Below are 25,656 nucleotides of genomic sequence, written 5' to 3' on the forward strand. Positions count from 1 at the left end.
GGTTTCCAGCCTTCTCGACTTTTGCTAGTGTATTATACCGCCTAATGCCTGATCTTTCATATCAAACATATCAAACTTTTTTTTGTATCAAAACATTGACAATATACATTAAGTTTAAAAGTCAGAGACAAAAAGAAACCTTCAAGGTAGTTCTTCTTATTCCTCAAAGTTGTTTAGTTGTACATCTTATTTATTGACACAACTGGAAATAGGGGTCTCCAAATGTTTTAACAGTTAAAAAAAAAAAAAAACTAGTTAAAAATATTTTTATTTTAGCTTAATTTCTAATACGAAGTATTTGCATTTATAAGTTATACACAATTACTATATTATGGCACAATAATACAAAATTATATATGTGTACCTTATATAATAAATTTTATGCCAAAACGTATGAGCACAAAATGTAAAACACTCAGCAGCAGCTGCTACTATGTCCTTTCCCCATCAGACTGCCACTGCTGCATGCTCTGAGTTTCATAACAGCAAAGAGTCCAATATCAGAGTGAACAGGTGGCACCTGATGATCGGAGAAAATTTTTCAACTACCATTCGACAAGGTTAATATCCAGAACCTGTTAAAGAACTCAAACAATTTATTAAGAAAAACAAACAACTTCATCAAAAAGGGCAAAGCGATGAACGGTGACATTTCTTCAAGAAAGACATTCGAAGCCAACAGACACATGAAAATATCATCATCGGGTCATCGAGAATGCAACAAAAAATACTGGGGTCGAGATAACATTCACCAGCAGAATGGATATCATTCAAAGTCAGAAACAATATGATGGGAGAGATGCAGCAGGAACACTTTCGTCGCCGGTGATTGTAAATAGTTCACCGACAGGGAAAATAGCATGGCGAGCCAAGGACCAGAATCAGAAGCACATTAAGACTGTTATCCGGGTATACAAAGCGATTATAAATCATGCCGCTATAAAGACATTACGCACGCATATTTATTGCGTTAATTATTCACACATAAAGCACTTCGGGAATCAATTCCAAACTATCAGCGACGCATAGGCCGTGGCACATATACGGCGTTACAGCGATGAGCTGTTCTGCAGACATGATGAAGCTGGAAAATCATCATTCTTAAGAACTATCAGTTAGCGAAAACCAAACATACCACTTCATGGGTGGGAATCGAAATTTATATCATCACTGACCGGTGAACATCACACAATCGCCTATCATGGGGAGGGATTCGAGTATCGATGAATGATTTGAAGCTGATGGAAAGGATGATGATATGGTAGCATTAGCACATGTATATTGGGTACATATAAATAAACCTGCACGCTATGCACATGTACCCTAGAACTTAAAGTATAATAATAATAATAAATAAATTTTTAAAAAAGACATTTTCTTTTTCTTTTATTTTATTTTTACTTTATTTTATTTTATTAAAATAAATTAAGAGATTTCTTTTTTATTATTTTATTTTGTATTTATTTTACATATTGTACTTTTAAGTTCTAGGTACATGTGCATAACGTGCAGGTTTGTTACATATGTATATTTGTGCCATGTTGCTGTGCTGCACCCATCAACTGGGCTGCAAACCTATCAACTCGTCATTTACATCAGGCACCCCAAATGCAAACCTCCCTCCAAATTTCTCTCCTGCCCTCCCTCCTCATGATAGGCCTCGTGTGTGATGTTCTCTTCCCGTAGTCCAAGTGATCTCATTGTCTTGCCCCACCTTAAGGAGTGAGAAAGATGCAGTGTTTGGTTTTCTGTTCTGTGATAGTTTGCTAAGAATGATGGTTTCCAGCTGCATCCATGTCCCTACAAAGGATGACAAATCCCATCCTTTTTATGGCTGCATAGTATTCTATGGTGTATATGTGCCAAGCATTTTCTTAATCCAGTCTGTCACTGATGGACATACTTGCTGATTCAAGCTCCTTGCTATTAGAATAAAGGCAATAAACATACGTGCATGTGTCTTCATAGCAGCATGATTTATAATCCTTTGGGCATATACCTGTAATGGATGGTTACTATATGGTACTTCTAGTTCTGGATTCATAGAACCAGCACGTTTTCCATAATGGTTGAACTAGTTTATAATCCCACCTGGAATATGTAAAGTGTTCCTATTTCTCCACATCCTCTCCAGCACCTGTTGTTTCTGACTTTGAAGTTTATCAGCTTATTCTAACTGGTGTGAGATGGTATCTCATTGTGGTTTTGATTTTGCATTTCTCTGATGTACAGTGATGATGAGCATTTTTCATGTGTCTGTTGGCTGTATGAATGTCTTCTTTTGAGAAATGTCTGTTCATATCCTTTGCCCACTTTTGATGGGGTTGTTTGTTTTTCTTTTGTAAATTTGTTTGAGCCTTGTAGGTTCTGGATATTAGCCCTTTGTCTGATGAGTAGGATTGCAAAAATTTTCTCCCATTCTGTAGGCTGCCTGTTCACTCTGGACGGCAGTTTCACAGCAGAAGCTCTTAGTTTAATTAGATCCCATTTTGTCAATTTTTTTGGCTTTTAAGGTTTGTTTTGGTGTTTAGATAGCAAGTCTTTTGCCCATGCTCTATGTCCTGGAATGGCAATTACCTAGGTTTTCCTCTAGGTTTTATGGCATTAGGTCTAACATTTTAAGTCTCTAATCCATCCTTGAATTCACTGCATATGAGTAAGGGGAAAGGGATCCAGTTTCAGCTACTTATACATAGCCACCTTCCCACAGCACCATTTATTAAATAGGAATCCTTTCCCATTTCTTCTTTTGTTTCCTCTAGGTTTGTCAAAGATCAGATGGCTGTAGATGTGTGGTATTATTTCTGAGAACTCTGTTCTATTCCACTGGTCTATATCTCTGTTTTGGTACCAGTACCATGAAATCTCTATTCTAAGGTGTTACAATGTAAACCTGAAGTTGATATTGAAATCCTAAGTCTATTGTTACCTATATGTCTTTTGGAAAATTATGTAATATCTCAGAGTCTCAGGTACTCACTTGCAAAATGGGATTAAAAATAGTACCCATCTAATAAGGATGCTGTAGGATTTAGTAAATACTTGCAGAAAGATTTGGACAGTGTTTGACAGGCAACTTCTGGAAAGAGTGATACAGTCTACCTCACTGCATTTCTTATTCTCCTTTAACACTGCTGTGTGCTTCCTCCTGAGCATTATACTGATACTATTCTGATCACATTCATGTCCCGCTAATTACTAATGGAAACTATCCAGTCCTCTCTGGCACTTGACACTTTTCCTTACTCCTGCTTGAGACTTTAGTCCTCTGTTTCCACGACTCCATTCTCAAGGGACGTGATGCCCAGATGGCTTTAAAGGCAGTTCTAGCTTTGACTTTTGCTTCTGTTTTATTTATTTTTATTTGTATTTTCTGTCTCATTCTGCCTCTTCTCTCTTATATTAGTTTTTGTTGTCTTTCTTAAACTCTTTCCCAAGAGTTTATTTTCCACAGGTTCCTATCATCCACTTCAACCTCTTATAGTTTTATATGCTCCTTAGTGATCTCATCCACTTACAGGATTTAACTACTAATACTTCTAAATGTTTTTTCTCTAACCAATCTCTCTTTCATAAGCTTCACACCAACTATCTGACTCCTAACTCTCTGTAGCTTCACCTGCTAACATTCTCCCACTCCTCTCTCCCCTGCAATCCCATTGTTCATGTTGCTTTCTAAAATCACAGGTCCCTCCTGTTTGCACTACTTCCTCTGACTTTAAAGTAACATACCCCTCCCTCCTTTGCACCCTCTCCTCACACAAACGCAATATATACTGCTGGTTAAAAGTCTAGATGCCAGAGGAAAAATTGCTATCATTTAAATTCTCTTTATGGCTTACCAGCTCTGTGACTTAACATGAAGTTACTTAGCTTCTCTATGCCTTTAATATCTCATTTGTAAAACTGAGAAAATATTAACACGGGTTAATGAGGTCCTGAGAATGACTAAACATTTTATAATAACAATAGAATTGTATAGTATAGTATACAGTATTATTGCCTCGCTAATGCCGGTACTATTCCAAGCACATTGCATATAGTTTTCACCTCATGCTTTTAATGCTCCAATGAGGAGTAATGATTATCCCCATTTTACAGAGGAGAAAACTTAGGCACAAACAGGTTAAGTTCTTTGTCCAGAAATTCTGTTAATGAAGGGCAAAGTCAGAGTTTAAATCTATGCACTGTATCTCTAGAGACACACTCTAACCTACATACAGTTGACTGCCTCTACCAATACGTGTAAATGTATTTTAAAACCTTAGTGTCAGGAATATAGGAAACACTTGGAAGTGTTGAATGCCATTATGCTGTATTGAAGCGTTCGTCAGGATCCATCATCAACTTACTTGTTTACCTTCTCTAGAATATGGGTCTCTCCTTCAGGACAGTGAATGTCTTTTATCCCTCATAGTGACTACAACATAGTGACTACAACAGTTAATATGTAGAGATGGTAGGTATCAAATAAATTAACTTGAAACTCAGCCACTTGGTACAATTCTAATTAAGTGCACAAGACAGCCATGAATAAGTGAACAAAGAAAATTGGGGACTGTTTGAAAAGGGAAGTATGACAATTCAGTTCTAATGAAAGCCCCAATCAAGTCTTGACTAGATGATCTCTCACAAAATGGCATTATAAATGTGGCATGCTGTTTCATATATACCCATGCCCAGAACCACACTGAATAGAGCTTCCTCCTGTAAATACCTTTGCCTTCCACCCTTATTCAAAGTTCTAAATTCTTTAATAATAAGGTCTTCAGGTTATGAAATGACGATTATGATGATGATTATGCATGGTGAGTGAATTCGATCTCTTTATGACTGAGTCATCTACACCCACCTTTCCGAAGATACAGGGACTCTTCAGTCTGTCTGGGTCTCTGCATCCTTGATATTGCTTCAGCCTCTTCAAAAACGGATTTATAGTTTCCACAGGGCATCCAGGGAATAACAGGAAGCGGAACTGGGCTCTATGGAGGATTCTTCCCCTCCACTGCACTGAAGTGAATCACCTTCTCTCATGGGGTTAATTAACAGAAAGTTTCCCCTCTTACTCTCCTTTTGTTAGATTTTCAGATCAAAGTTGTCCCTCTCTCTCTCTCTCTTATATATATATATATATATATATATATATATATATTTTTTTTTTTTTTTTCCTGATTGTACTCATCTTCCCAAATTTGTAAGCTTCTTTCTCCAGCACTTTCATGATTGTCTCAGCTGTTCTTGAGGCTACCAGTGTACTAGGCAAAGGGCAGTTTTGACATGGTCCTGGCCTTCTTACATGAACACACAGATTTGGAAAGCCTTGAAGAAAATATACTGACACCAGAAGATCATCTTGAAAAGCTATTTTACAGACAATAAGGCCATTTCATAATAAACATGTCACTGGGGATTTAGTGCCAGTACTGAAGAAAGTGAGGAAACCATGTCTATTTTTGTTTTTCTCATGCCGTGAGTATGTATGGATCTTTCCTACCTTGAACAACTCACACTGGTTCTGCTGACTTCTCTATTGAAGATCAATATCTCATCTTTTCTACAAGAGTATTATTTATATCATGTGCTTCATCCACCGATCTGTTGAAATCGCAAAGTTCTCATTTTTTTCAAAGTTAATTACTTTTATCATGTCATCTTCTTCTGGAAATACGTATCAAGTTCTCAAATAGGAAGACATACTTTCTGAGTTTTGTCTAACTTTTCTTCTTATGATTTGGGAGCCTATTTTGGTTATCTAACTTGTAGTTTTTTTAAATTCAAAAATGTCAACAGACCACATTGTGTTTCCAATGATTTTGTATAATATAAAACAATCTCTTTTGATCCCATGACTCAAGCATTCTCAAGCTCAGAAATATTTTCCCTTAATTTTAATTATTATTTTCCTCTGTTTTGTTTGTTTTTTTCTAGAATTCCCATAATCACATTTTGCTCTGTAGTATCTATTAATGCATTATCCATATATGTCTTTTTCTCTTTGCATGTAATATTTGGCTCTTCATGTGGCTTCTCTAAATTCTGAGACATATCTTCCAGGCAATCTTACAAATCATTAATTTAATTTTCTGTAGTATTTAATATATTCTTCAATATCTCCATTGTATTTTAAATTTTGTATTTTTTATTTGCCAACATTTTTTTTCTGACAGCTATCTTCACAAATCTCATCAAAATTTTAAATAGGAAACATTTTAATGGTTTGTGTATTAGAGTTAGTCTATGTAATGGAAGAGCATTGACTTTCAATTCCCAAACCTCTCTGTCTCTCTCAGTCTCTCTCTCTTTAAGTATAGTAATCCAACTACTTATCAGGCTATGCATTTGACAAAATTAATGATTTTAATACATATGGTATACGGCAAAACTAAAATTATTTTTTTAAAGAAGACAATCTGTGTTTGTGTGTGAGAGAGAGAGGACAGAATATATTTGGATACAAAAAAACAAGATGTCAAATATCTAATTGTGCATAGCAAATATGGAAATATCTGCAACGAAGTTCAATATTAGTTATAGATTATTGCTATTGTACTAAAAAGTTGTGCTTTTTCATTTTGCTTTAGTAGCCTCAGTTTACCTGGGTAGTTCCTCACTTCTCTGGCTTGTAAATTTAAGATTTACTTTTCATGCCCTTCTCTGAACACAGCTCAGGGGATAACTCCATTGTGACTAGGAAATTTCACATGTACTTTGGCTCCATTCTCTCTACCCAGATTTCCCAAGGAGAGCATGGTTCTCAATTTCTGTTTTTTCAAGCTTTAATTATTTTTTTCTATCAGTTTTATGTAGAATTTCATCCAGTTAATATCTAGGCTCTCCTCCCCTATTTTCTTGTCCAACACCGGGCAGATAAGTATTTTCCTCAGTTGGGTCTCATGTACTCATACCTGAGGAAGTGTTTTAACTTTGGGGGTCAACAGAAGGAACTCTTTTTCCCTAGGATAGATAATGCTTTGGTTTAATTGAATTTTGATTTTTGTTTTTTGCTGTTAAATTTTCAATGTATATTTTTGTTCATTCCTGGACTGTCCAATAAACAGAACCAACTGGTACTTTTGACATAAATAGAAATTATTTTCTTTCCTATAAAAAAAGAAAGTGATATACAATATTTCAGAGTATTTACATAGCTATCATGAAGATCTTTAGGTAACCTTATATGTATTTTAATGTACATTACTATATCCTTACACTTTTCAGTGCTTAGGTCATCTAACAGCTCATCTAGTCCTGACTCTTTTATTTCCATTGAATTTTTTGAGGAAGAAAATTTAAATATGTGTGTTTAAACTGTTATCTTAATACACAAATCTAAACTGAATTTTATATAATTAATGTCTAGTGGCAATGCATAGACATTTTAAAGGCAGCAAAAGTGAAAACAAGAGTAATGTAGTTCAAATGCTATATATTTTTGTTATCTATACTTCAGAATGTGCTGGAGACTACTTTTAACCAAATAATTTTGTTCAACCAAAGCAGTCAAAGTAAATGAAGTTTGAATTCAACTCAGCTCCGGATAAATAACAACAACAAATATACTATAAATAATAATCATAGCTAAGTATTCCTAAGTATGAGTTTTTGTTTTTAATATATCACTCTTTACTAAAGATTTCTTTAAAGCATCAATAACAAAATATAGTAATTAGTTGCAAATGATATTAACAGATAACACTTTGTACATGCTCTGTGTTATGCATATTCTAAGCACTTGCATGGAGTAACTCATTTAATATTCATATTAGCATTTGAAGTCCTACTTTTAAAATATATTACTTTTATACCAATAGATGATAAAACTAAGATGCAGACACATTAATTATCAACTTGTTCAAAGTCACAAAGCAATATGTGGCATCACTGAAATACAAACCTTAACGTCTTCTACAGATCTGATTCTTTTAACTACTATGTTTTATAAATTCATAGTTGTTATTAATGCTTATGTAATATAATAAGTATTTACATAAAATGTTTATATACCAATAATAAATTAATGTTCATAAAATATATTAACTATGTTTAATGGCTTAAACTTCATATTTCCTTTCTATTTTTTACCTACCTGTATAAATCTAGACAGGTAGTCCATGCTATCTTAATTTGACATGTGGAAGCAGGATATACATGTACATGGGAAGAACAGGGATAAAGAGACACAAAATATCAGTGTGACAATGAATGAATTATATATTACTTATACGGTTTATTGGGTTAGAGTAGCATCCACAGTGAAAGGTGCCTATGAGCTAGCATTGATCTGAAGATAAATTAACCATCTTCTGAGGGCAGAAAAGCTTTTTAATTGCAATCTTCATGTCCTTATTTCTAAAACTATAGATGATAGGGTTGAAAAAGGGAGCAAGAACTGCAAACATCAGTGCAATAGCTGTGTCCAAAATCGGTGGGAAAGTGGCAGAGAAACGCAGGTACATGAGGGACACACTGCCATAGAACATCAGAAAGACACCAAGATGGGCTGCACACGTAGAAAAGGCCTTCTGGCGGCCTTCAACAGATGGAATCCTCAGGATCACAGTGATAATTCTGATATAAGAAAGGGCAATAATCAGGGCAGAGAATATGATGGCCACAGCATGGATCACATCCTCAATCAGAATCATGGACGTGTCTGTACAGGCCAAGCGTAGCACAGGTTCAAAATCACAGAAGATCTGGTAGATCTGGTTGGGTCCACAGAAGGGCAGTGTGGAAATCCATGCAATCTCTGGGAGCAACACAAGAAAGCCAAAGATGCAGGACCCTGCAGAGAGCTGAGCACAGAGCCTGGGGGTCATGATGGTTGGGTAGCGGAGAGGGTTACAGATGGCAATGTACCTGTCAATGGCCATGGTGGTCAACAAAATCCCCTCTGAATTTCCCAGTGAATGGAAGAAGTACATCTGCAAGAGGCAGCCAATCATGGAGATGGTCCTCTGCCTACTGATGAGGTTGGAGAGCATCTTGGGAATTGTGGCAGTTGTGTACCAGATCTCCAGAAATGAGAAAATGCTGATAAAATTATACATGGGGTTGTGGAGACGGGTATCCATCATGACTGCAAAAAAAACAGTAAGATTCCCAATGACAACGAATATGTAGATAACAAACAATGGAATGAAGAAGAGGAGGCTACCATCTTCAAACTGTGGGAATCCAGTGAAGAGAAACTCCGTTACTGTAGTAGTTTGGTTAATCCTCACCATAGTCTCAGCAACCCTAAGAGCTATGGATAGAAAGACACAGCTCATTTCCTAGAAGAAATTGACAAAGTCAGATGTGTTAGCTCATATAAAAGTCAAATGAAAAATATGCTTTAGGTGGATCATGTACTTCTCTTTATTTATGAATTAAACAGATATTCATTTAGTGCCTACTATGTACCAAACACAGCTGTGGATTTGTCGAATTCAGCAGTAAGGAAAATAATCTCTACATTCATGAAGCTTACATTCAAAAGGATACAAATAATAAGAAAACAAGACATTAAGAATGTCACATTTATAAACTATATAAACTAAAATAAATATATAGGGGTGTTAATAATCTTTTATAATAATTCCCCAAATTGTTTTGAATCATATACCATATAAATTTTCTAATGGTTCTTAGATATAGATTAGACAAAACTTTTAATTATCTTTCTCTATATATAATTATTGTAAAGTTGTATTCTCCATTTTCCTGAATATTTTTAGTTTTTAGTATTCTGCTCCTTTATTGCACCACAGACTGACACTGAGTGTGTCTAGAGAAGAGGGTAAAGTTTTGAGGCACAAATATGAAGGTAAAGCCTTGGTAGGAAACTGTATTCTCAGCAGCAGAAAAGAATTAAGCTACTAGAAATTGACCAGAACAGAAAGAAGGGATCAGTGAGAAATTTGGCAGTGGAAGATTTGGTATCTTGTCAGTCAGGTTAAGTGTCTGTCCATGACAAATACTGAAAAGAAGCAGAGGTTTTTAATAAATATCTAAGTCACAGGATTCAGATTGCTTATATCCTGACAAAGACCATCACCGTAAGAAGGCAGAGGCCAAAATGTGAGATTCTAGCACAATTTAGGTCTCTTGATACCATGTCCCTCAAAAGTGGCATAAACTATAAAGAAATAGTGCAAAGAAACTCATCAGTTGCACCCAGGGCTTATTGTCCAGGCAATTCAGAAGCTAGCCTAACAGATGGATCAAAAATTATTTAAGGAGAGAGATTTAGAACACAAAGGAAGTTTGAAAAAATAATATCTCCTTCGGGGTAATGTGGAAACATTTAAAAATTAACTCCTCAGACAAGAATATTTGCTTATGCTGTACACCAGCATTTCTCCATGAAGACAGCAAATATTTTTCCTTAGCTAATACTATTTTAAACATTATTTATAAATCATGAATTTAAAACTTCATGTTATTTTAGTAAGAAATAATATTTGAAGTTTTAAATTAAAACAAGGCATTTGAAACATAGATCAGGGAAATAAAAATATTTGGTACATGTTGGTATTTGTCAGACATCTCATTACAGAACAAAATATACATCTCGAACACATTCTATCAAGAACTGGTTTACATTAACGAAGTTTAACAAATATTACTTTGGCAGCTTCTAGAAAATCAAGTGCTTACAGAGAATTAGGACATTTTGATTGTTTTTATATATGCGCATCCTTCAGATTTTCATAAAGGAAGATTGTTGCAAACAAAAATATTACTGCTCTACAAATATTGTCATTGATTGATTTATTTGTTGATTTATTTGTTGTTTATGGAACATCTGGCACAAGGATATCTATGTATGTATGTATGTATGTATGTATCTATCTGTCTGTCTGTCTATCTATCTATCTATCTATCTATCTATCTATCTATCTATCTATCCCTTTCTGCTTCTCTTAACTGCTTCACTTTGGTAAATAATCTTTCATGGTGAACTTCAGCTTTTCTCTTGTAGTGCCAGCCTACCAAAACTCCCATGTGTCGTAGCTCTTTGATATTATGCAGAATATAAAACATGTTGCTAAAAAAGTTTATGAGAAAGTTGATCAATCCAACAGTCAATTCACATGTTTTTCCATATCCTTATTATTTTAAAGATAGAATTCTGAATTTGTGAATGTGGATGCTGGATGCTAGAAAATTAGCAGGTTCCACTTACTCCGAACTGGTTATCATTGATGAATTTACTGAGAAAAAAAAAAGAAATTGATCTGAACACCAAATAAAAACAGGTTTTTGCTATATTATAAGGTAGCTTGTCAATAAATAATAATTCGAGTATTGACAGTCAGAGTTAGACCTTAAATCTGTTGATGCAGAGTGGATACCGACAAGAAAAATTCTTTTGAGTTTTCTCTGAGGAAAGTACTAGCTAGAGAAGAGAGATTAAACATAAAGCAGAAAAGTGAAACAAAACAAGACAAAACAAAAATGTAAACAAACTAAACCAAAAATAAACAAACCTTGAGATCGTTTAGAGCCCAGTTTAATTTAAACATTGATTAAGGAGAAAATAATTTACTTTTATTACTTTATGAGCAGAGAAAATCCATAACAAAGTAAAAAAATAAAAATCTAAAATCTAAAAAGCAAGTTTTGAAATAGAGTATATTCAAAGGCACAGCAGAATGAATTTTTATACTTTCTCTTAGTATGTAATTATCTTATACATATATTTATCTTATTTTATTTTAAATTGATAGAATTATATGTATTCATCATGCACAAGATGTTTTGACATATATTCCTCTTATTTTATACATTGGATTATATTATAGAAAAAAGAGTGTGTGTGTGTGTATATATATATATATATATACACACATGATCTGATTTTAGTTTTAAGTTTAAAAGATTCTAAGAATAAACTATGCTTACTTTTCCTATTGAAAATGAGAGGAAGCCGATAGATAACAGACAACGGCCTTAAATGCTAAAATACTATACAGGCAATTGAGTGGCCTACTTATAAAAACCAATTTTTCAATTATAAGTTATTACTAGTTTATTTATTTATATTTATTATTTCCTATTGTGTATCATTTATAGTTTACTGGGCTTTGAGAATAAACAACCAAATAAAACATTAAAAATAAAGAAATATTGCAACCACAAATTAAAATTAATAAAAATCGGAGAATTTTGGAGGAGGAGGAGATTTGGAGTAAAGTGAAGAGATAGGTTTAGAGTGGCTGAACTTTGGAGTACCAATGGGATCTTAAAAGGAAGATATTCTATAGGCCATCAAGTAGAAGGTGTAAAGTTCAGAATGATGTCTGCATCAGTGATAAGTATTTAGAAGTTACCCACATATAAGTTATCAGTGGCAACTCAATATGGATAAAGGTATCCAGGGAAAGTATATAAGAAAAGTAGAAAGTAAAGTGACAGAAAATTGTGGCCCGGGAAAACACCAGTCTCTACGAAGAAATGGGGAAAAGGATCATGAAAAGCTAACTGGCAAAGGTGCACCAGAAAGGTAGAAAATTTAAGGAAGAAAGTAGTACGTGACAGTTTCAAATTCTGAAGATTATTCAAGTGATGCAGAGGTTGAAATATAAGAATATTTTTAGATGAAGTGATTTGGGAATTGCTGCTAACTATATCCAAATAATTTTCAGTGAAATATGAGAGAGGAAGGCACATGAGAGTGGGTTGATTCATTTAAATGGGAACAATTTATTGAGCACATAATTTAGAGGCAGTTCAGAGTAGAAACTGGACTAAAATAAGTTAGTATTTAAGAACATGGAATTTGGTTATAGGCTGCATGGATCTGAATCATGGCTCTAACACTTCTTATTGCACTTGTGATTTTAGGGCATTTGTATAAACTATACTCTCAGTTTCCTCATTTGTAAAATGGAGATAATAAAAACAGTAAATTTGCATAGTTGCTGTAGAATTACATCAGTTTATACAGGCAGAATGCTTAGAACAGTGACTGGCACATTGTCTGAAGTATATGTAGAAGGGAGACTGGCAAAAAGCTTGCAGCTATGAAGAGGTGTGTTTCAGAAAGAATAACAAGTATAAAGATTTTTTTTAAATCCACAAAAATAGCCTGATGCATACCAGAAATTAAACTCATTGCCTCTGGGTAGAACAGGCGGGGAGAGAGAGAGAGAGAGAGAGAGTGTCAGAGAGAATATGATGATGATGCTGTAGATAAAGCTGGAGAAATCAGCAAAAAGCTTATCTTGAAGGAAGTAGTAACTTCCATCTTGACAGAATGAGACTTTACCCTGCCAGAAATAAGGAAATCACTGAATAATTTTAAACAGAGAATTAAATTTACTTGACAAAGCTTTAGATTTTGAAAAGCGAGTATGGTTGCATTATGTAGAATGGATTAGAGCACAGATGACTTGAGGTAGAAAAACAAGGTTAGTGGATAAAAGGCCAATACATAAAAAATCAATTACTGTATATATTATATATGCTAAGAATGAACAATTGGGACATACAATTTTAAATATGATTCAAAATAACATAAGAAATAAAATAGTTATAAATCTCTCAAAATATATTGCAGAGTCAATATGCTGTACCCTGTAAAACACTGATAAAAGAAATCAAAGAAGACTTAAATAAGTGAAAAGATGCTGTGTTGATGGGTAGGAAGACTTTATATTGTGAAGATACCAATTCCCCAAAGCTAGTCATTCAATGCAACTTAAATCAAAATCTCAGTACTTTATTTTTGTTTCTGCTTGTGTTTTTATTTTGAGTTACTGACAGGAGAATTTATTTGCAAAAAAAAAAAAAAAAATCTGACAGAAAACATCTAGAATACCTCAGACCTCAAAACCCAACGAGAAGAAAGCCAACAACACTTTTTTAAAAGAAATTAGCCATCTATTTGAACAGATATTTCACCAAAGAAAACTTTCAGGTGTCAAATTAGTCCATAAACATATGCTCAACATCAACATCACTGGTCATTAGAGAAATGCAAGTTAAAACCACAATGAGATACAGTATCAGTACTCATCAATAAAAACAACTATTGCAATTTTTTTTAAAAAGGAAAAAAAATACCTAACAATGTTAAGTCCTGGGCAGAATGTGGAGCAACTTGATCTTCCATACATTGTTTGTGGGAATGCAAAATGTTACAACCACTGTGGAAAAGAGGTTAGCAGTTTCTTGTGAAGTTAAACATACACTTACGATTAATCCTGCGATAACACCACTGGGCATTTACCCAAGGGGAATAAAAGCTTATGTTCACTCCAAAACCTGTAATCAAATACTTATAGTGGCTTTATTTGTAAAACTGGAAACAACCTAAATGGTGGTAAATGGATTTTAAAAAGTGATAAACACATGTAATAAACAGAATACTACTCAGCAATAAAAATTAATGACTGCTGGTACACACAGCAACATGGATGAATCTTAACTATGTAAGTGCAAGAAGTCAACGTCAAAGGCTACATACTGTATGATTCATTTATATAATATTCTGTAACAGGCAAAAGCATAGGAACAGAACCAGATAATGATTGCCATGCCAGAGGGTCTTGTCCAAGGAAATGTCGATTATGAATGGCACAATTAAGAAATTTGGAGGAGAGGCTGCAAGGAGTGGACTTTTCCTTGTCTTGATTTTGGTGATCGTTACATGATTATGTGCAGTGTATCTACTGTCTCTATACAGTAAGATGACCCTCAAATCTGCACTGATCCACCTGACTCTCAACCTTCCTTTCATGGGAGAAATGAAACAGGAGAATCAGCGTTTATTTTGGAGGGGGTTTAGGCTTTTGCTCATACTATCAAAGTAAATGATTAAAGGATTCACTGTTACTTTCATTTTGGCTCTTTGTTCTTTTAATCAGCTACTCCTGGCAGTTCAACTCCAGTCTTTCTCCCTCTGTCTCTTTCTTTCTCTCTCAGCTCAGTTGAGGTCCTGACAAATTGGGGCAGTAAGCGGGGTAAGTAATTAAGAACAATCCCATTCTGCAAAAGCAAAAAGCATGAAGATCCTATGGGGTACTGTAGGGAGGTGGTAGAAGAGTCTGCAGGACATTGTAGAGAGATGCTACCAGATTGTTTGCAAAAGTCTGAGGGTCCTGCAGGGCACTTTGCCATTGACTCTTGGGAGGTGCCAATGAATCCCAAGGGGAACTTCTCTAAGCATGCCAGTGAGACTGGGAACATGCTAGTAGAAGCAATGGGACATTCTTGGAGGTTGCTAGCATATTGTTTATATAAACTATTTGTTCTGAAGGAGAACTTTAGTTCTTTCCTTTAGCTCCTGTTTGTTAAAGACCAAACAGAGGGGCCAGGAGAAAGCTAAGGAAACTGGGATGAAACTAGCCTGCCCTTTGCAGCCTCTATAAGTCCTGGTCAAAAAAATAATAATAATAATAACAGTCCACCTCGACCTGCTGCTCCTCCTTGTTCTCTAACTCCTGCTCCTGCCCCAGAAAACTCATCACCAAATCCTGATGGACCAGCCTCTGTAAGTGATAAGGGATCTCTCTCTGCCCCTCCCTGTGGGTCTAGGGATAGGTTAGAAGACCTCATTGACTTGCCCAGATATCTCAGTTTTCAAAATTAAACAAAACTAGGAGTTTGAACAATGTCCTTCTGTACATAGGGGACTAGAGACTCTAAACCAAGGTTAACACTCAAAGGGAAATAAAAGAAAATTGTACATCTTAAACTTTTTAGCTACCCATTCACAGGTGACTGTGTGTCTCACTGGCAACAAAATGAGGATAAAACATACAATGCTTTCTGTTTTGAGGTCACCACCACTGGTACCCTTGCCCAAGCTCAACTATGAGTGGGTTCCATCAGGCCCCTATAAATCTTCACTGTTATTATCCCTACTATTAAATGTATTATCAGTACTAATGTGTAGTCTATGTACGCCTCTGCATGTCTTTGCCCCCATGTTCTGAAATTGCTGCACTTTAGGTCATTTTAGCAAGGCATATGGAAAACTATAAACCTACCTGATACATGGACATTAGCTATTAGCCTGGCCATTTGTTGGAGCCAGTGGGAAGCCTAGTACTGATATATAGAAGCCCCACTGTGAGGATAAGATATTTAGATAGAAATCAGTTCTGTTCCTACTTTTTGTTACCCATGTAGATTCTGACCAGAGAGGCCCCCGTGCTAACAAGGATAACACGACCAATGAGCAGACTGCACTTGTCAATTAAGCACACAGCGCAAACTGTCCTCTGCCCCACAGCAAGCTGATGTGTGGTTGATCACCTCCTTGATCCACAAGAGGATGGCCCATAAATATTCAGGAACCATCTTAGATTGGGCCCACATGTATGGACTGCCGCTGCCATCAGAAGTCTCAAAAACAGCACGAAAAACTGGTCTGCTTGTCAAAACCTGACTAAGGCTAACCGCACTGCCCATGGACAGAGGTCAAAGCCAATGGGCCAGGACGTTCTTGGCATGTAAGTAACATCATCCCATTCAGAGGGGTTCTCAGATCCTGACAACAGCAGTCACTTTCTCTGGGTTTGACCTAGTCATCCCTGTGCATTCCACTGACCCAGGCCACACCATCCAGGTCCTAGAAAAACACATGTGCTTTCTGTTCATTTTTTCCTGAGCACATCGCTTCTGATAATGCCCCCAATTTTCCACCAAAGCTGCACATCAAGGAGCCCAATCATGAGCCATAGGATGGATTCTCCATGCTCCATAACACATAAAAAATAAGCAATAATTATTTTTAAAATATAATATTTTGGTTACTTATGAGACATATTGATAACAATAAACTAAAACCTGGCACCTGAGGAAACATGGGGAAATGGAAAGATACTGATAATCTTTTTTACAGGCTTGCTCTTAAAAGTTTTCCTTTTTTCTAAAAAAGAATGAAACAAATAAGTAAAAAGAAAAATGAACCAAAAATCCTACCCTGTGCTGCCTTTCCAAGCTGCTGAGAACTGATAACGCTGACTGTGAGATATCAGAGGATGGTGTCAGTTTCTACACATTCCACAAAAAATTACTGCGGATGTCGTCCACACTTGTGAGACCCATAGACAAATGCCACAGACAAATAAAACTATTTAAAACTGACTGCCCCAGATGGGGCAGTAAAACCAAAGATTCAACTACATTATTCACACTGAGCTGGAAACACCAGGACAGGAGGCCCCATGATGGGAGGCTATATTGGGGACCCTGCTAACCTGACTACCCGCCTAATGTATGCCCGGCGTGGCTTGCCTTAACATTGTTAACTCTTTGTTTACAGAGGACCATATGTGTCCTCTGAAAGGATGCTTCTTGTGTGTGTACCCCAATTGTCATGACAATGCTAGACTCCTGGGAGGCCTTTAAGTCAGCTTATTGGCATAGTTGCTCTGTTTCCGAATTGATGCTCCAGGCAGGTAAAAGAGATCCATATAGAAATAGGAGAAAGCCTTCTGGTTCTTTTAAAGTAGATCCTAGAGGGCTTTGGAACAGCTTTTCCTTGCTTGATAACTGTTGGGACTCAGTTCCATTCAATCTTCCAGGCAAGCCTGATCATCTTACTTGGAATGATCTCGATCATAGTCTAGGTCTACTATTGCCTCAGACTAATTGTTGTGCTGTTGCTTTCACAGCACCTCAGCATCTGACCTGACTCGGGTCCATGTTAAAGTAGCCTATGTTTCTCACTCATGTCCTAAAAAATCAAATTGAAGAGTTCCAGTTCCTGGTTAAAACCTATGTGTGAATTTTCAGGCTTAAAAACAGGCAACGGGCCGGGCGCGGTGGCTCAAGCCTGTAATCCCAGCACTTTGGGAGGCCGAGACGGGCGGATCATGAGGTCAGGAGATCGAGACCATCCTGGTTAACCCGGTGAAACCCCGTCTCTACTAAAAATACAAAAAAAACAAAACAAAACAAAAAAAAACAGGCAACGACAAAGGCTAAAGCCTTTGGGAAACCTGGCAGTCTTATGGGAAAAGCTTCTCTCCCCACACCAGACTTGGTGCAGAAGCAAGACCGCGTCGCAGTCTCTCCAGTGAGTTAGTCAAGGACTCAGGAACTCCTGGCTGGTCACTTTTTTTGTGTATTTATATTCCTAGCCCCAGAGCCTTCATTCTAAGTCTCTTTATCTGAAGATGCTGGCTGATGTCGTTTTGAAGTGTCTCTGCTGAGACCTCTGCTCTGGTGGGTGTGCACGGGGGGAGGTGGCAAGAAGAGAAAACCTTGAAGACATGTTGCCCTATTCTGACTTAGCTCAGTACTTTTCCACTTCTAGCTGTCTTCCTTCCCTTACCACAAGATCCATAAAATTGCTGCAAGCATTTCTGGGGGCTCCCTCAGCAGTGGAACAATCCCCCAGTCTGCACTGATCCACCTGACCTGAGCACACGTCCATGGGGGAAAATAGAACAGAGAGGAGTAGCACCTTCTCCGGTTTTAGCTTGTTGCTCACATTATCACCATAAGTGATTAAAGACTTCACTGCTAACTTTCATCATGTCTCCTTGTTGCTCTAATTGACTACCCCTACACCTGGCAGCTCAATGCTCTCTCTCAACTCTACTGAGCCCCTGACCTACACAGATGAAGAGATTAAAGAAAAAGGTAAAAAGATTTATTAGTATCTCAATTTTCAAATTAGCATAGAGATGGCTGCTACTAATTCCAGAAATTTGAGATCATTAGGACCTCTAAAGCAGTCAGAGCTACTGTCTTCCTGTGTTTCTGGAATTCCTATGTATTTCTTCAAAGTGTTTGATGCTAATCCTTTTAATAAAATCAGGGAACCTGTGTTTTGGCCAAATCAGTGTTCTACTCTTCAGAGATTAATATGATAATTAGAAGTTTATCTCTTGGAGACTTGGAAGGAAAGACATAAGCTCACTCAATCCCACTGAGAGAAAGGAAGGTAAGCATAAAAAATTGATGTGGGATAGAGACTGTGTTCTGTTTGCGTCAATATCCTGACATAAGATTTTCAATAATAGACTCTTCTGATACATCTGACCTCTCTTATTAATGATACTGATGATTTATATTTATCTGGCTCAAACAAGGTACCAGTATGTGCAATGGTGTCCTCCTGGATCATAATTAATTTAGAAAATTCTGAGGATATGAAAGCAGAGAAACAATGTTATGACCACTGAAAAAGTCTCAATTATTCAATATGTCATGCTCCAGAAAAAAATAAAACCTTATCTCTGATTTCTAATCCCGTGTTTATCCTCCCCTCCTCCACCAAGACTAATTCTATTCTGCCACCCATGCAGCCTCAAATATGTCCCCAAATATTGTTAAGTCAACAGAAAGATCACTAGCTAAATGTTCTTTTCTCTCTACCTATTTGGCAATTTACTTTCTCCCTGACCCATGACAAGCCTACATCTTAACCCATGTGCATTCTCCTCTTACCTCTAGCAGAGACAATGAGGTCCCTACCCATTCCTGGGTTTATGAAATTTAAGTCCTTTCTGTTCAGCCGGAAGCACTGTTATACCTGTTTCTAAAGGTTTCTTGGGGAGATTTCTCTACTGGGGTATTTCCCCTGATAACTAGAGAAAAGCAGTAATTCTATTTCCCTATGGCTTAATTAATAGAAACCTCCTTCTCTGATATTTTCTCATTAGTTTTCCATAGTGTCAGGAACTCCAAGCATCTAAGTAAAGGCTTTACCTAGCAGGCTCATGAAGAAAGCTGCTCCTCCTACACCAGGTTCTGTGTAGGACCAATGCATTGTAGCCTCTGAAGCGAGTTAGTCAAGGACTCAGGCTGGTCATGCTTTGCATATTTCTATTCCTAGCCCCAGAGCCTTCATCCTAAGTCTCTTTATCTGAAGACATTGGCTGAGGTCCTTTTGCGTGTCTGTTATATCATAAGTGTGTGCCATAAGTAAAGTATGAACCTCATTTGATAGATTTGCCCAGAATCAACAGGTTATATGAATACACGTTCTTTTGAAGAATTACTTTCAACAGAATTATTTATTTATTTATTTATTTATTTATTTTTACTTCTCTATCCTCTGAAAGGGTAGTTAATTTTTTCAAGACCTGTTCATTTTTCTGAAAGAAGACATAATTCATTGCAACACCATTGATTACATAAAAGGCAATGCTATAATTAATTTGTTTACTTAGCTCAAGATACTTTTTGCCACAGTTGTAAACATAGACCATACCCTACTCTTTTAGCCCACATGCACATGATTAGTTCTAGTGGTTCCAAGGAAGATTTTAGCATAATGTGAAAATACCAATAATCTCTATATTGCAAAGAAAATTACACAATCTTAACTGTTCCCTGTGTTCATGCTTCTTGCAAGGTGAATTGGCAGCTCTTGCCATTAAAAGATAGAATCTCTTTCCCTTCCTCTATGTCTCCTTGTGACTGGATTGGGCCATAACAGAAGAGATTATGGGCCAGTTCTGAGCCTAGGCTTCAAGAGACTTTGTCTGCACACTTAGATTGTTTCAACACTCTAAACGGTAACTGGGTGAACACACTCAGAATCAGACTTCTGGAAAGTAAAACACCACACGAATGGGAATAGAATTGTCTTAGCTAATCTTGTCCCAGTTCAGCCTGCTCTAACCAACCAGTTGCTGACCTTGGATACATGAGTGAACCAGGACTAGAGAAACTACCCATTTAATTCCAGCCCAAATTCCTAACTCATGAAATTCTGAGACAAACATATAGGTTCTCTTTTAAGCCATTAACTTTTGGGGTGGCTTGTCATATAGCAAAATATAACTGATAAATTATATTAAATCATCCTTCCCACCTCCACAGTTTTGTTCCAAGTCCAATCTACTATTCATACCACACCAGGAATGTTATTCTAAGAGTGTAATGTCTTACTTAATCTCTTTGATGTCTTCACTTGTAGGTTGGATTAAACTCCAATTTCTCGAAGCATGACCTATAAGATTCTACATATTTTGCCTCCAGCCTTCATCTCATGACTGTGTCCCATCTATACATGCCTACATTTGGTTCCTTTAATGAACCTAGCTGTTTCTAAACTCAGGGAATCTGCACAAATGACTTATCTTACATGTTTTTCTGGCTGATTCCTTCTCAATCTTCAAGTTTCAGTTTAAATTCTACTGCACTGATGAAGTCTTATCTGTCACTTACTTCTAAGTGGATATTCATGTTTATTAATTATTTTGACTCACATTGCTAATTTGCTTTAGAAAGGATTATACTATTTGATATCTTAGCATTGTCAGAGAGTATATATTTTCTTCATCACCTTAAAATTATCATATGCTTTTAAAAATAAAACTTAGCTTTTAATATAATGCAATTATTATAATAAAAGTTAGAAACCATAAATAAAAAATTAAAAATAGAAATCATGCATCAAATTTTTATTCAAAGGTAATTTAAATTAGGTTAAACTTAATTTAAATTAGTTGAAATACCTAATCTCATTTTGTTTATCAATTGAGGGTTACAACCTGTTAATGAGTGAAATCAGTTCCAAGAATGTTTTTAATAACATAGAATAGGAAATAACAGAATAGAAAAGATGAAAAATATTGCATGGAGTAAGTGTAAGCATTGCTTTATAAAAATACTTTTCTATTAGAAGTATGAATATGAATGTGTAAATGTATGTATGTCCTAAATTATGATTTAAAGTATATTATTTATTGTGAATCACAACCAACAAAGTTTTTAGTGATCCCACTTGCTCCTTGTTACCCTAATTCTCTTTTCTCAATGGTAGTAAAATTCTATGAAAAAGTTGCACATGTATTTCCATTCTAGCCTTCACTCCTGAGTATCCAACTATGGAACAGCCTACTCAACATTTTTATTAGATGTCTAACAGTCCAGTTAAACTTAAAATATGCAAAACTAAACTTCTAGTATCCTTTCTCCCAACATCTTCCTGAAGTATTCTCTGTCAGTATTCTCTATGTTTTTAATGGCAACTCCACCATTCCAGTTGGTCATCCTTGACTGCCCTCTCACAGTCAATTTGCAGTCTATCAGGAAATTCTGTTGTTCTGTTGTCAAACTGAACCTAGAATTGGACTGACCACAGTTTTCCATCATCATTACCACTATCCTGATCTGAACCACCATCATCTCTCACTAGGGTTATTGCCGAAGCTCCCAAAGGACTGCAGCTACCCCACTTGCCTCCCTTCAATGTCTCCTCAACACAGAGGCGTGCCTGACTCTGTTAAACTCAATGTCAGATGATGTCTCTCCTCTGCTCCATACTTTCCAATAACTTCCCAATTCTCAGAGTAAATTAGAAAAATCTAAATCTTGTAATGACCTTCAAGTCTCTGTATCAGAGTGTCCCATCTTTTGGCTTCCCTGGGCCACACTGGAAGAAGAATTGTCTTGGACCACACATAAAATACACTAACACTAACAAGAACTGATGAGATGAAAAAAGTGTCACACAAAATCTCATTTTTAAAGAAAGTTTACAAATTTGTGTTGGGCCACATTCAAAGCTATCTTGGGCTACATGTGGCCTCCAGGCTGCAGGTGGGACAAGCTTGCTCTGCATAATCTATCTTCCCCCCACCCCCCGCCGAACTCATTGTCTAGTTTTCCAGACCTGTCCCTGATTCCATTTCCCCCATATCAGTCTCCTGATTCCTTAAACAGGTCAGAGGCTCACCCACTTCAGGGCTTTTTCACTAGCTTTTAGTACTGCCTGGCTTATTCTCCCTGACAGAGCAGGAGCATCACCATCTTGGACAAGTCCCTCATTCTAAAGTTCACCTTATTAAAAAACCACCTAAATCCAAAAAGCATCAGCCTAATGGCTAAGGTCAGCATGAATATAAGCCGTACATAACATCTCCAGCCAGAAACCTTCCAAACTCTTCCCCAACCAGAGACATGCTAGCCCCAAGATAGCCCTCCTCCGGCCAGGAAGATGCCAGCCTCGAGATAATCCCCCTCCAGCCGGAAAGGTGTCAGCCCCAAGATAACCTCCCCTCCTCCCAGAGACATTCCAACCCCAGCATAAAACTTCTCCCTCACACAGAAACATTCCAAGCTTGTAATACGCTCTTCACTTGAAAACCAACATAGACTCTTAGTCTGTAAGAGAAAGCAATCCTGACCGAAATCGGCCCCCCTTTCAGGTTTTATGCAAAGAAAACCTGTCTTGGACTGTGAAGTCATGTTTCGTGTTTCTTTCCTCTTTCTTTAACTTTTACACACCTTCCTTATGACTAACTCCATTTTCCTCAAATCTTTGTTCAATTGTGGCCCTCTAAATACGGTTCAACTTTACCAACCTGTTCTAAAATTATTATCCTGCTACCGACACCAGATCATCTTGTTCTATTTTCTTTTACATTTTCTACAGAATACATAGTTTCATGTAATAGTTATATTTTCTTGCTTATTTTTAGTGTGAATTTTAAAAATACCTCTCCTCCTTATAGCATAAGCTACAAAAAGGCAGGGAATTTTTTTGTCAGTTCTATTTTAAGGACCTAAAACAGTGCTTGGAGGAATAGCCTCAGTAAATATTTGTTGCATGAATGTAAAAATGGGTTATGTAATTATTTCCTTCATGGGTTAGCATCTTTAAAACTCACCAGAATTTTAGAGCCAAAAATAAAATTATTTAGAGGATTGAAATCTATTATTCATGTTTTTGTTAGTAAATATGCATGTATTTAATATTTTTTGTGTTTGTATTATTTAAGATAATTTGTCTATTTGAATACCAGATCTACTTTGTAATTATAATTTAAAATTTGTAATTGAAAAATTAACTTGGACTTTTAAAAATTAACTTCATTCAGGTAAAATTTAATAGTCAATAAAAATTACCCAGTTAATCAAGATACTAAGCTTACTATTTTAAGTTGAAATCTTACTTCATTGATCACAGTATTGAAACATTTGAAAGGATTTAAGACTTGCTTTATTTATAATTTTCTTTTTAGATTAAAAAGATTATTTTAAAAGTCTGATGAGGCTTTATTAAGTCAACAAATTGAGATTCTTAAAAATGAAATACGAGACAGGAGCAAGATGGCTGAATAGGAACAGCTCCAGCCTCCAGCTCCCAGCATAAGCGACACAGAAGATGGGTGATTTCTGCATTTTCAACTGAGGTACTGGGTTCATCTCACTGGGGAGTGCCAGACAATCGGTGCTGGTCCACGGGTGCAGCCCAACCAGTGAGAGCTGAAGCAGGGCGAGGCATCACCTCACCTAGGAAGCGCAAGGGGGAAGGGAATCCCTTTTCCTAGCCAAGGGAAACTGAGACACACAACACCTGGTAAATTGGGTAACTCCCACCCTAATACTATGCTTTACCAAGGGTCCTAGCAAATGGCACACCAGGAGATTATATCCCACACCTGGCTGGGAGGGTCCCACGCGCATGGAGCCTCCCTCATTGCTAGCACAGCAGTCTGAGATCTAACTGCAAGGCAGCAGTAAGGCTGTGGGAGGGGTGCCTGCCACTGCTGAGACTTAAGTAGGTAAACAAAGCCACCAGGGAAGCTTGAACTGGGTGGAGCCCACAGCAGCTCAAGGAGGCCTGCCTGTCTCTGTAGACTCCACCTCTGGGGACAGGGCATAGCTATACAAAAAGCAGCAGAAACCTCTTCAGATGTAAATGACACCATCTGACAGCTTTGAAGAGAGCAGTGGATCTCCCAGCAGGGAGATTGAGATCTGAGAACAGACAGACTGCCTGCTCAAGTGGGTCTCTGACCCCTGAGTAGCCTAACTGGGAGACATCCCCCACTAGGTGCAGACTGACACCCCACACCTCACATGGCAGAGTACACCCCTGAGACGAGTCTTCCAGAGAAAGAATCAGACAGGAACACTCGCTGTTCAGCAATATTCTATCTTCTGCAGCCTCCGCTGCTGATACCCAGGCAAACAGGGTCTGGAGTGGACCTCAAGCAATCTCCAACAGACCTACAGCTGAGGGTTCCGACTGATAGAAGGAAAACTAACAAACAGAAAGGACACCCACACCAAAACCCCATCAGTACATCATGATCATCAAAGACCAAAGACAGATAAAACCACAAAGATGGGGGAAAAGCAGGGCAGAAAAGCTGGAAATTCAAAAAATAAGAGCGCATCTCCCCCTCCAAAGGAACACAGCTCATCGCCGGCAATGAATCAAAGCCGGACAGAGAATGACTTTGACGAGTTGAGAGAAGTCTTCAGTCCATCAAACTTCTCAGAGCTAATGGAGGAACTACGTAACCAGTGCAAAGAAACTAAAAATCTTAAAAAAAGAATAGAAGAATGGATAACTAGAATAATCAACGCAGAGAAGGCCATAAACGAACTGACAGAGATAAAAACCATGACACGAGAAATACATGACAAATGCACAAGCTTCAGTAACCAACTCAATCAACTGGAAGAAAGAGTATCAGTAATTGAAGATCAAATGAATGAAATGAAGCTAGAAGAGAAGTCTAGAGAAAAAAGAGGAAAAAGAAATGAACAAAGCTGCCAAGAAGTATGGGATTATGTGAAAAGACCAAATCTACGTCTGATAGGGTTGCCTGAAAGTGATGGGGAAAATGGAACCAAGGTAGACAACACTCTTCAGGATATCATCCAGGAAAACTTCCCCAACCTAGTAAGGCAGGCCAACATCCAAATTCAGGAAATACAGAGAACACCACAAAGATACTCCTC

The 25,656-nt window shown here is 37.0% G+C and overlaps 1 protein-coding gene across 4 annotated transcripts; it reads right to left on the reverse strand.

Moving 5' to 3' along the window:
- Positions 1–5,168: 5,168 nt before the first annotated feature.
- Positions 5,169–21,292, reverse strand: LOC100998454 (olfactory receptor 6K3). 4 transcript variants are annotated; one of them, XM_031654270.1, is made up of 3 exons: positions 17,196–17,745; positions 15,981–16,060; positions 5,169–9,275 (listed from the first exon to the last, which is right to left on the reverse strand). In XM_031654270.1, exons 2-3 carry the CDS (start codon positions 15,993–15,995, stop codon positions 8,271–8,273), a joined length of 1,020 nt encoding a protein of 339 aa, XP_031510130.1. In that variant the 5' UTR covers positions 15,996–16,060; positions 17,196–17,745; the 3' UTR covers positions 5,169–8,270. The 4 variants fall into 4 exon arrangements, with proteins under 4 accessions (XP_031510130.1, XP_031510134.1, XP_031510135.1 ...); XM_031654274.1 differs by adding an exon at positions 14,053–14,135 and having other exon boundaries at positions 15,981–17,745; XM_031654275.1 differs by lacking the exons at positions 15,981–16,060; positions 17,196–17,745 and adding an exon at positions 19,657–21,292.
- Positions 21,293–25,656: the final 4,364 nt, after the last annotated feature.

The sequence above is a fragment of the Papio anubis genome, chromosome 1 (assembly GCF_008728515.1).
Source record: "Papio anubis isolate 15944 chromosome 1, Panubis1.0, whole genome shotgun sequence".
Lineage (NCBI taxonomy): Eukaryota > Metazoa > Chordata > Mammalia > Primates > Cercopithecidae > Papio > Papio anubis.